This window comes from Nerophis ophidion, linkage group LG13 (assembly GCF_033978795.1).
Source record: "Nerophis ophidion isolate RoL-2023_Sa linkage group LG13, RoL_Noph_v1.0, whole genome shotgun sequence".
NCBI lineage: Eukaryota > Metazoa > Chordata > Actinopteri > Syngnathiformes > Syngnathidae > Nerophis > Nerophis ophidion.
This window is the reverse complement of record NC_084623.1, coordinates 9,840,919-9,854,306: the sequence shown is the minus strand read 5'-3', so window position 1 is coordinate 9,854,306 and position 13,388 is coordinate 9,840,919. Positions and strand designations below refer to the sequence as shown.

Here is a 13,388-nt window from a genome sequence, read left to right as displayed (position 1 = left end):
ATTTATAAAACAATCTTGCCTTCCAATGGCAGATTCTTAAATAATAATGAAAAACATTTGCCAGCATAAAAACAATTTTCTTCGAATAAAAAAAAAAAAACAATATGCAAGAATAAAACAATATTCTGAGTGCTACTGTTATTTGCGCATGGTGCCGTCTGCCGAAATTACAAGTAATAAAAAGCAGGTTGGGAAGTTAAAATGGTGGACAGAATAAAGAGGAAACTTTCAGGTTAACTTACAGGTTGAGATTTGTTCATATACCTTTATTTATTCAGAAAAGCCCCATCGAGATTAAGAACTGTTTATTTTTGGCGGATGGCACCATGTGCAAATAACGGCCTTACATTGTGTCGGTAACACCACTTCTTGTTGTAGAGTGCTAATTATAGGTGCTCTGAGAGCAAGTGTGTGGATCACGCAGGGTGAAATATTACTGCCAAAAGTTTTACTTTGAATATAATTGTTTTATACGTTCAAATCTGGGGTGTGAGTACAACATTTATGTGTGTTTGTGGAGTTTTGACAGTAATTTATCTCCATGGTGATCTATTTTCTCTGTATTTTCAGCAGGTGTATTATTGTAATGAACAATGAGATCTATTGATTTTTTTCTGCACAATCCGTTAAATTTTGTAAAGAAAATAGCAAAGATAGCCATGTTTTTTTTGTGTTTTTTTTTTCTTTGCCTGTAGCTTGACAAGAACAGTGGAGATCTTGGGAGGAGACTGTCCACTGGGCATCCACGTGGTTCCCTACTGCTCATCTCTCAGCGGACGGTGAGCTATGTACACACATAAACCTATATTCTGTGTACATATATATATATATATATATATATATATATATATATATATATATATATATATATATATATAATGTGTATATATGTCTATATATGTATATATGTGTAGATATGTATATATATACATGTATGTATGTATGTATATATATACATTATACAGTATATACATATATGTGTGTGTGTGTATATATATGTGGATGTATATATGTATGTATATGTATGTACATGTATACAATATAGGTGTATATATATATATATATGTATGTATGTGTATGTATGTATATATGTGTATATATGTATGTATATATGTGTATATATGCATATATATGTGTATATGTATATATGTGTATATATGCATATATATGTGTATATGTATATATGTGTATACATGTATATATATACATGTATGTATGTATATATATATATATGAATGCATGTATATATGTATATACATGCATATACATATATGTGTGTGTGTGTGTATATATATATATATATATATATATATATATATATATATATATATATGTAGATGTATTTATGTATGTATATATGTATGTATATATGTACATGTATACAATATAGGTGTGTGTATATATATGTATGTATGTATATATGTATGTATGTGTATGTATGTATATATATATATGAATGCATGTATATATGTATGTATATATATGTATGTATGTATATATGTATGTATATATATATGTATGCATGTATATATGTATGTATATATACAGTATGTATGTATGTATATATATGCACAGTATGCATGTATATATGTATATATATGTATGTATATATATATATATATATATATATATATATATATATATATATATATATATATATATATATATATATATATATATATATATATATATATACGTATAAATAGGTATATGTGTATATAGGACACACCTTCTCATTTCAATGCGTTTTCTTTATTTTCATGACTATTAACATTGGAGATTGTCACTGAAGGCATCAAAACTATGACACCTGTAAAGTAAAAACCATTTCAAGTGACTACCTCTTGAAGCTCATCGAAAGAACGCCAAGAGTGTGCAAAGCAGTGATCAGAGCGGCGGGTGGCTAATTTGAAGAAACTAGAATAAAATATGTTTGCATTTATTTCACCTATCTTTGTCAAGTAGTTTTGATGCCTTCAGTGACAATCTACAATGTAAATAGTCATGAAAATAAGGAAAACACATTGAATGAGAAGGTGTGTTCAAACTATTACTATATTACTATATCTACATATACATTTATAATTATAATGTATATGTATATTGTACGTATTAATTTATATTGTAAACAAAAATAGGTTACATATGTTTAAGATATTATAGAACCCGACTCGCATGGATTGTGTCAATGCATTTTAATTCTTTATTTACAATCAGTTCACATGATTGCTAATGAAAATGGTTGCTAGAAAAAAAAGCCATCAACATATTGTGCTTTTCCAATGTTCATAACTCATTTCCACGGACAACTGTGCTCACAGGTCCCTCGGTTTGTACATCCGTGGAGTAGAGGAAGACAGTCGCTCCAGTAAAGAAGGTTTGTTCCAAGAAGACGAGTGCATCGTCAAGATCAACAACACTGACCTCATGGACAAGACATTCAGCCAGTGAGTTTTTCATGGTTTTTGCGCTTAATAATAATAATGCATTGAGGTTATACATAGAGCGTTATACACTGTAACCCATTATTCATCTAGTTTACATTCACACAATGGTGGTGGTAAGCTACATTAGTAGCCCTCTTACAAAGATATGATCAGTCCTGATTTGACTTCCTCGTTTCATTTTGACAGCGAGAGGAGTATTACAAATGTAATTCCTCACTTAACAATAAGAATGTTGCATATCTGCGATCCTGAACGAGACAATGCTTTTCAAATTCAGTTCTAGGTCTCTATTCCTGTTTTCACTGATATCACCTTGTCGGAGGGCTCGTATAACATGCGACGACATTACAGAACAGTAGTGAAGACACTTGGCAGATGTCTGAGGGATATTCCACGGGGGATCATTTTGTTTTCAATCACCATTCTCTTGTATTGCTTTCAGAGAAGATCTGTTCAGCTTTGGGATTAGATGTGTTTATTACATCAGTGTAGTACCTGGGAAGTAGCCTGAAATGTTTGGGTTTGGGAGTGTAACGTGATTATAGAAAATTACAGAACCCACATGAAACGGGATTACAAAGGGAACACAATAACTGATATAGAGGTGATAATAATTACATTGCATCACTATATATATATTGAGTAAGATGAGTTCACCCATAGTATTGTTAGAGGATTATATTTCACCTTTAAGCAGAATAGAACACTGTAGAATCAGCCTTTGTTCTGCTAGAAGAGATACATTTTAGGGATTTAACTGATTATCGGCGCATATATTTTGGCTTTTTGACATGTTTCAGTTATGGGCTCATTTCATCGTTATTGGCTTTAAAAAAAATGTTTTTAACTACATTATCAGCAAATACAAGTATGTGTATATATATATATCTATATATATACATATATATAAATATGTGTTTATATGTATATATGTGTGTGTGTGTGTGTGTGCGTGCGTGCGTGTGTGTGTGTATACATGTGTATATATATGTGGGTGTACATATGTGTGTGTATGTATATATATATATATATATATATATGTGTATATATATGTGTATATTTACTGTATATATATGTGTGTATGTATATATATGTCTATATATGTGTATATACATATGTGTATATACAGTATATGTATATATATGTGTGTGTATATATGTATATATAGATGTGTGTATATATATATATATACACATATGTATATACACATATATAGACATATATATACATACACACATATATATATATATGTGTGTATGTATATATATTGATTGATTGATTGATTGATTGATACTTTTATTAGTAGATTGGACAGTACAGTACATATTCCGTACAATTGACCACTAAATGGTAACACCCGAATAAGTTTTTCAACTTGTTTAAGTCGGGGTCCACGTTAATCAATTCATGGTACAAATATATACTATCAACATAATACAGTCATCACATACGTTAATCATCATAGTATGTACATTGAATTATTTACATTATTTACAATCCGGGGGGTGGGATGAGGAGCTTTGGTTGATATCAGAACTTCAGTCATCAACAATTGCATCAACAGAGAAATGTGGACATTGAAACAGTGTAAGTCTTATTTAGTAGGATATGTACAGCCAGCAGAGAACATAGTGAGTTCACATAGCATAAGAACAAGTATATACACTAGAAGTACATTTGAAATGAAATGTTCTTATTCAAACGGGGATAGCAGGTCCATTCTATGTGTCATACTTGATAATTTCGCGGTATTGCCATATTTTTGCTGAAAGGATTTAGTAGAGAACATCGACGATAAAGTTCGCAACTTTTGGTCGCTAATAAAAAAGCCTTGCCTGTACCGGAAGTAGCAGACGATGTGCGCGTGACGTCACGTGTTGTGGAGCTCCTCACATCTGAACATTGTTTACAATCATGGCCACCAGCAGCAGGAGCTATTTGGACCGAGAAAGGAACGATTTCACCATTAATTTGAGCGTGGATGAACGATTCGTGGATGAGGAAAGTTAGTGAGGCACAAAAAAAAAAAAAAAAGAAAAAGCGACGTAATTAGACACATTTACTAGGATAATTCCGGAAAAACCCTTATCTGCTTATTGTGTTAATAGTATTTTAGTCAGATTATACCGTCATACCTGAAAGTCGGATGGCTGCGGTGAACGCCAGTGTCTCTGAGAGAAGCCGAGGAGTCAATATCACGGCTGCCATTTTGACAGCTACAGGAGGAGGTCCCACAATCCACTGAAGTCTCCGGTAAGAGCCGACTTAATATAACAATTTTTCCATCCAAAAACTTGCTGGTTGACGTAGAGAAACATGTTCGCTTGACCGCTCTGTGTTAAAGCTTCACAACAAACAAAGAAACACCGGCTGTGTTTCGGTGCTAAAGGCAGCTGCAATCCACCGCTTTCCACCAACAGCATTCTTCTTTGACGTCTCCATTATTTCTCCAATCACCCATTATCGCTAGGTTTTGTTTTGTGTTCCTAAAAATACATACAACGGCCCCTGGACACATTTTTTTCTCTAAATTTGGCCCCCGAGTCAAGATAACTGCCCAGGCCTGCTATGTGATGATAGACTACATAGTTTCTTGTATGCGGATAGTGATCAATTAGCCAGTTTTGATTAATTAATGAATCATCCTAATAGTATAATGTATGTATTTAATCATATTATGTCTCTTAATTGATGCCTGCACTAAATGACAGGCAAGATAATACTAATACAGATGTGATTCATGGCATTATCAACGTAGTTAATGATGCCGTGTGTGTCCACAACGCAGCACACAATTGATATCATTTTCTTCCTTTGTCTTTATTCCCATTCACCTTCTTTCTCTTTTTTTTTTTTTATCGTCAGATCTCAAGAAATCTTTCGGCAGGCAATGCACTCTGCGGTCGTTTCCGTGGAAGTGCTCCCCTCGTCCAACAGGGAGCACTTTGAAAAGAGCCTCATAGGTCAGCTGTTTGGCAACAGCACGGGTCCTGACGTCAGTCCCCGAATCCCCCGGACCAAAGAACCGCCCCCGCCTGTCAAAGCCAAACCTGTGTTCAGGCACCCGGAGAGAGTGGCCGAAAACGCCGCCACTTCGGATGATGCTGTGAGTGCCTCAAGCTAACCTGATTCAAGGATACTTTGGCGGAGATGACTAAGTGTAACACAACTTACAAACAACACACATGCACTCACAAAAACAGCCTCATCTATAATAAGCTAAGTTATATAAAACACACACAACTCCAGCTAGATTCATATTTGCTAGTGTGCAAAAACATGTGCTTTTTTTGCAATATTTAACCCTGTATTGGTTCTTAAGCTCGGCATGGGCCGATGACAAATTTTGCTCGACGATATATTGACCTACAAATGATTGCCGATAGACGATATTATTGCCGTTAATTGTTTCAGACCAAATTAACCACTGTTGTAATGACAGTACAAAATAATAATAATGAAAATATACCATTTCATATGCAATTAACTTGTATTTCTCATATGTTTTAACTAGAGATGTCCGATAATGGCTTTTTTGCCAATATCCGATATTGTCCAACTCTCAATTACCGATTCCGATATCAGCCGATACCGATATAACAGTCGTGAAATTAACACATTATTATGCCTAATTTTGTTGTGATAAAGGGTGCCCACACTTTTTCTGCAGGCGAGCTACTTTTCAATTGACCAACTCGAGGGGATCTACCTCATTTATATATATCATTTATATTTATTTATTTATGAAAGAGACATTTTTTGTAAACAAGTTAAATGTGTTTAATGATAATACAAGCATGTGTAACACATATAGATGTCTTTCTTTCACAAAGACAAGAATATAAGTTGGTGTATTACCTGATTCTGATGACTTGCATTGATTGGAATCAGACAGTAATGATGATAACGCCCACATTTTCAAATGGAGGAGAAAAAAAAGTTGTCCTTTCTGTACAATACCACATGAAAGTGGTTGGTTTTTGGCATCTAATTCATCCAGCTTCCATACACTTTACAAGAAAAACATTGGGGGCAAATTCCGTAGCTTGCTTGATTGACATTCACGGCACCCGAGGGTCTTGTGAGATGACGCTGGCTGCTGCCAGTTCATTATTATGAAAAAATGACAGAGAGGAAGGCGAGAAACACTTTTTATTTCAACAGACTTTCGCGCCGTTCCTTCCGTCAAAACTCTTAAGGCCGACTGCACATTTCCTATCTTCACAATAAAAGCCCTGCTTCATGCTGCCTGCGCTAACAAAATAAGAGTCTCGGAAAGCTGGCGTGCACAAGTGATGTGCACGCCAGCTTTCTGAGGCATCGCTTGTGCACGCCAGTTTTCCGAGACTCTGTATTTAGTTAGCGCAGGCAGCATGAAGCAAGGCTTTTATTGTGAAGATAGGAAATGTGCAGTCGGCCTTTAGAGTTTTGACGGAAGGTACGGCGCGAGAGTCTGTTGAAATAAAAAGTGTTTCTCGCCTTCCTCTCGGTCATATTTTCATAATAATGATCTTGCAGCAGCCAGCGTCATCTCACAAGACCCTCCGGTACCGTGAATGTCATTTAAGTGACGTCTTGGTGAAGATTGATGATCACTAATTTTCAGGTCTATTTTTTTTAAAAGCCTGGCTGGAGATCGACTGACACACCCCCCGCGGTCGACTGGTAGCTCGCGATCGACGTAATGGGCACCCCTGCTCTAAACAATCTAACAATGTTTTCCAAAATAAATCAACTCAAGTTATGGAAAAAAAAAATGCCAACATGGCAAAGTGCGTTATTTTTTTTAACATGCCTCAAAACAGCAGCTTGGAATTTGGGACATGCTCTCCCTGACAGAGCATGAGGAGGTTGAGGTGGGCGGGGTTTGGGAGGTAGCGGGGGGGTGTATATTGTAGCGTCCCGGAAGAGTTAGTTTTGCAAGGGGTTCTGGGTATTTGTTCAGTTGTGTTTATGTTGTGTTACGGTGCGGCTGTTCTCCCGAAATGTGTTTGTTTGTTTGTTGTGGGTTCACAGTGTGACGCATATTTTCAACAGTGTTAAAGTTGTTTATACGGCCACCCTCAGTGTGACCTGTATGGCTGTTGACCAAGTATGCGTTGTATTCACTTGTGTGTGTGTTGAAAGCCGTAGATATTATGTGATTGGACCAGCACGCAAAGGCAGTGCCTTTAAGGTTTATTGACGCTCTAGACTTCTCCCTATGTCCGTGTACCACTCCGTACAGCGTTTTAAAAAGTTGTAAATTATACTTTTTGATACCGATCATTTACGATATTACATTTTAAAGCATTTATCGGCCGATAATATCGTCACTCCGATATTATCGGACATCTGTAGTTTTAACATTGTAATTCAAATGTTAACTTTTAAATACCAAGTTAAATAAATAATCTTTGGTGATTTAACCCCCCCCCCCCCCTTTACTTTTAGCAAAATAATCTCGAGATCGGCTTCACGGTGGCAGAGGGGTTAGTGCGTCTGCCTCACAATACGAAGTTCCTGCAGTCATGGGTTCAAATCCAGGCTCGGGATCTTCCTGTGTGGAGTTTGCATGTTCTCCCCGTGAATGCGTGGGTTCCCTCCGGGTACTCCGGCTTCCTCCCACTTCCAAAGACATGCACCTGGGGATAGGTTGATTGGCAACACTAAATTGGCCCTAGTGTGTGAATGTGAGTGTGAATGTTGTCTGTCTATCTGTGTTGGCCCTGTGATGAGGTGGCGACTTGTCCAGGGTGTACCCTGCCTTCCACCCGATTGTAGCTGAGATAGGCGCCAGCGACCCCCGCGATCCCTAAAAGGGAATAAGCGGTAGAAAATGGATGGATGGATGGATTTAACCCCCAATTCCAACTCTTGATGCTGAGTGCCAAGCAGGGAGGTAATGGGTCCCATTTTTATCGTCTTTGGTATGACTCGGCCGGGGTTTGAACTCACGACCTACCGATCTCAGGGCGGACACTCTAAACACTAGGTCATTGAGTAAGTTTAGACTGTAATGGGTTAATGCAATTTTACATTGGAGAATAACATTCCGTAATGGGGAAAGACGTCAATGTCTGTTGTTTACATGTTAGCATTTAAGTTATAGTCCATCCGTTTAAGCAGAGGTGGGTAGTAACGCGCTACATTTACTCTGTTACATTTACTCGAGTAACTTTTGGGATAAATTGTACTTCTATGAGTAGTTTTAATGTGACATACTTTTACTTTTACTTGAGTATATTTATAGAGTTGAAACACTACTTCTACTCCGCTCCATTTATCTACATTCAGCTCGCTACCGATTTTTATCGATCTGTTAATGCACGCTTTGTTTTCTTTTGGTTTGTCCGACAGACCTTCAAAGTAGGATCTATCACATGAATGCGTTTCACCAATCAAACAGAGCCAGGCGGTCACATGATTAACTGCACACTTTTTAAAAAATTTTATAAACCTTTATTTATAAATTTCAACATTTACAAACAGTGGAAAATAATAATCAAAGTAAGTACAAAAACAGTACAAAACAGTATAAAAACCGTACAAAACAGCGCCAGGGGGTTGTAAATTAAAAGTAACCAAAATAGAATGCAAAAAAAATATATATATATGAAATAAACAAAGTGCAAAGCCATAGGCTCACTCAATCTCAGTAAATAACTTAAATTTGGAACACAGCATCATCATTTTCACAGCTTTTTGGTTGTTAAGAGGTAGAGTGTTTTAATGTAGAGTTCTAAATCTTTTTTAAAGGCACAAAAAACAGGTTGGGTATTGAGAAACTTACATATATGAATATAAAACTTAGCCAATAGTATAATGAGGTTGCAAAGGTAATATTAATTTTCAATTTTTTTTTCAATACAGTGTAAAACCAAAAATATATTATTTAATATATATATTATTGTTTTAGTTGCTTAAGAGATATTCCTGGCTCTGAATTTGTTCATTGCTATTTTTATGTTTTTGTGCTTTACTTGTTGCAGTCATCCTTAAACGAACAGGTTACTCATCAGTTACTCAGTACTTGAGTAGTTTTTTCACAACATACTTTTTACTTTTACTAAAGTAAATATTTGGGTGACTACTCCTTACTTTTACTTGAGTAATGAATCTCTAAAGCAGGGGTCACCAACCTTTTTGAAACCAAGAGCTACTTCTTGGGTACTGATTAATGCAAAGGGCTACCAGTTTGATACACACTTAAATAAATTGCCAGAAATAGCCAATTTGCTCAATTTACCTTTAATAAATATATATATATATATATATATATACATACATATACACATAATATACATATACATATATATATATATATATATATATATATATATATATATATATATATATATATATTAAAAAAATGGGTATTTCTGTCTGTCATTCCGTCGTACATTTTTTTTTCCTTTTACGGAAGGTTTTTTGTAGAGAATAAATGATGAAAAAAACACTTAATTGAACGGTTTAAAAGAGGAGAAAACAGAAATAAAATGAAAATCACATTTTGAAATAGTTTATCTTCAAAATTCACCCGAAAAAAAGAAGAGAAAAACTAGCTAATTCAAATCTTTTTGAAAAAATACAAAAAAGAATTTATGTAACATCATTAGTAATTTTTCCTGATTAAGATTAATTTCAGAATTTTGATGACATGTTTTAAATACCGTAGGTTAAAATCCAATCGGCACTTTGTTAGAATATATAACAAAATTGGACCAAGCTATATTTCTAACAAAGACAAAGCATTATTTCTTCTAGATTTTCCAGAACAAAAATTTTAAAAGAAATTCAAAAGACTTTGAAATAAGATTTAAATTTGATTCTAAAGATTTTCTAGATTCGCCAGAATTATTTTTTGGGTTTTTAATCATAAAAAGTTTGAAGAAATATTTCACAAATGTTCTTCATCGAAAAAACAGAAGCTAAAATTAAAAATTTAGTTAAAATTTATTTATTATTCTTTACAATAAAAAAATATATATTTACTTGAACATTTATGTAAATTTTCAGGAAAGAAGAGGAAGGAATTTAAAAGGTAAAAAGGTATATGTGTTTAAAAATCCTAAAATCATTTTTAAGGTTGTATTTTTTCTCTAAAATTGTCTTTCTCAAAGTTATAAGAAGCAAAGTAAAAAATTAAATGAATTTATTTAAACAAGTGAAGACCAAGTCTTTAAAATATTTTCTTGGATTTTCAAATTCTATTTGAGTTTTGTCTCTCTTAGAATTTAAAATGTCGAGCAAAGCTAGACCAGCTTGCTAGTAAATAAAAAAAAAAAAAAAATAGAGGCAGCTCACTGGTAAGTGCTGCTATTTTTAGAACAGGCCAGCGGGCGACTCATCTGTTCCTTACGGGCTACCTGGTGCCTGCGGGCACCACGTTGGTGACCCCTGCTCTAAAGTAACAGTACTCTTACTTGAGTACAATTTCTGGCTACTCTACCCACCTCTGCGTATAAGTGCAGTTAGGATTGGTTGTTCATTGATCATTTTAATTTAATACAGTAATACTAACCGTCAGGAGTGTTAAAGCAGTTGAAGAGCATGAATGCTCTTGAAGTACCCACATTGCAACTTATCGACGCTGGAAAACTTGCCAACTTAATTTTCCTTCATCGTCGGTTAATTGACTTATCAAATATCGGCCCAGACCCATCTTTAGGTTCAAACCAGAGAGTTCATCTATTTCCTTAAACGCAATAATAGTTTGCTTGTCCTCTGTTCTATCTACCTAGAGCTCGAAAGGGAGGAGTGAGCAGTCACTTCCAGAGAAAAGTCCCACTCTGTCCAGCCTGATGGTCAATAAGACAGGAGGACGCAGATTAAGAATTGACCTCAAGAAAGGTGAGTGCTACTGTACCACACAACAGTTATGCAGAAAATATACAGCGGAACCTCGAAATACGAACTTAAAGTACTAATACAGGGATGTCTACCTCGTTTTCACTGAGGGCCACTTGGAAGTTAGGGCTGCCATCAGAGGGCCGCTTGTAATGGCGAAAAATGAATGAATTTGCCTCTGGATTTCATTATTCATTCTAAAAATTGTTTTAAGGGACGGCGCGGTGTAGTTGGGAGAGTGGCCGTGCCAGCAACCTGAGGGTTCCTGGTTCAATCCCCACCTTCTGCCAACCTTGTCATGTCCGTTGTGTCCTTGAGCAAAACACTTCACCCTTGCTCCTGATGGGTGCTGGTTAGCGCCTTGCATGGCAGCTCCCGCCATCAGTGTGTGAATGTGTGTGTGAATGGGTGAATGTGGAAGTAGTGTCAAAGCGCTTTGAGTATCTCGAAGGTAGAAAAGCGCTATACAAGTACAACCCATTTATCATTTAATTAAACTGTCGATTTTAAAAATCTTTTTTTCCTTGAAAATAATTTTTTGTCATGAAAATCAACTTTTACTTTGAAAATATTTTTTTTCCTTGAAAATGTACTTTTACTTTGAAAAGCATTTTTTTCCCCTTGAAAATCATCTTTAACCTTAAAAATCATTTTTTTCCCTGAAAATCAACTTTTACCTTAAAAAATCAACTTTTACCTTGACAATCATGTTTTGTCATGAAAATCAACTTTTACCTTGAAAATATATTTTTCCTTGAAAAATAACTTATACCTTGAAAATATTTTTTTTCTTGAAAATCATTTTTTTCTTTGAAAATCATTTTTTCCCTTGCAAAACAACTTTTACCTTGAAAATAATGTTTTTCCTTAAAAAAATGTTTTCTTTGAAAATCATTTGTTGTCATGAAAATCTACTTTTACTTGAAAATCTTATTTTTTCTTGAAAATCAACTTTTACCTTGAAAATCATTTTTTCCTTAAAAATCTTTTTTTTCTTTAAAAATCATTTTTTGTCAAGAAAATCAACTTTTACCTTGAAAATATTTTTTTTCCCTTGAAAATCAGTTTTTTCCCTTGAAAATCATCTTTTACCTTGAAAATCAGTTTTTTCCCTTGAAAATCATCTTTTACCTTGAAAATAATTTTTTTCCTTAAAAATCTTTTTTTTCTTTGAAAATCATTTTTCGTCATGAGAATCAACTTTTACTTTGAAAATCATTTTTGTCCTTGAAAATCAACTTTAACCTTGAAAATAATTTTTTTCCCTTGAAAATCAACTTTTACCTTAAAAATCAACTTTTACCTTGAAAATGTTTTTTCTCTTGAAAATCAACTTTTACCTTGAAAATATTTTTTTTCCTTGAAAATCAACTTTTGCCTGGAAAATATTTGTTTCTCTTGAAAATCAACTTTTACCTTGAAAATAATTTTTTTCCTTGAAAAACAACTTTTACCTTGAAAATATTTTTTTCCCTTGAAACTCAACTTTTACCTTTAAAAGCATTTTTTCCCTGTGAAAATAATCTTTTACCTTTAAAAACATTTTTTCCCTTGAAAATCAACTTTTACCTTGAAAATATTTTTTTCCCCTTGAAAATCAACTTTTACCTTGAAATTATTTTTTCCTTAAAAATCTTTTTTTTCCTTTGAAAATCATTATTTTGGCATGAAAATCAACTTTTACCTTGAAAATCTTTTTTTCCCTTGAAAATCAACTTTTACCTTGATAATCATTTTTTTCCTTAAGAATCATTTTTTCTTTGTAAATCACTTTTTGTCATGAAAATCAATTTTAAACTTGAAAATATTTTTTTTCCTTGAAAATCAACTTTTACCTTAAAAATCAACTTTTACCTTTAAAATATTTGTTTCTCTTAAAAATCAACTTTTACCTTGAAAATTATTTTTTACCTTGAAAAACAACTTTTACCTTGAAAATATTTTTTTTCTTGAAAATCATTTTTTTCCTTGAAAAACAACTTTTACCTTGAAAATAATTTTTTTCTTTGAAAATAATTTTTTCCCTTGAAAATCAACGTTTACCTTGAAAAGCATTTTTTCCCTGTGAAAATAATCTTTTACCTTTAAAAACATTTTTTTCCTTGAAAATCA

General features: G+C 33.9%; 1 protein-coding gene across 1 annotated transcript in view; it reads left to right on the top strand.

The window, feature by feature from the left end:
* Window positions 1-13,388, top strand: part of LOC133564224 (partitioning defective 3 homolog B-like) — a 405,625-nt gene that overhangs the window by 118,143 nt on the left and 274,094 nt on the right. Inside the window, exons 7-10 of the mRNA XM_061918379.1 lie at window positions 696-779; window positions 2,322-2,447; window positions 5,313-5,553; window positions 11,171-11,279. Of these exons, the coding sequence (XP_061774363.1) occupies window positions 696-779; window positions 2,322-2,447; window positions 5,313-5,553; window positions 11,171-11,279 (560 nt within the window). The remainder of the gene's footprint in view (window positions 1-695; window positions 780-2,321; window positions 2,448-5,312; window positions 5,554-11,170; window positions 11,280-13,388) is intronic.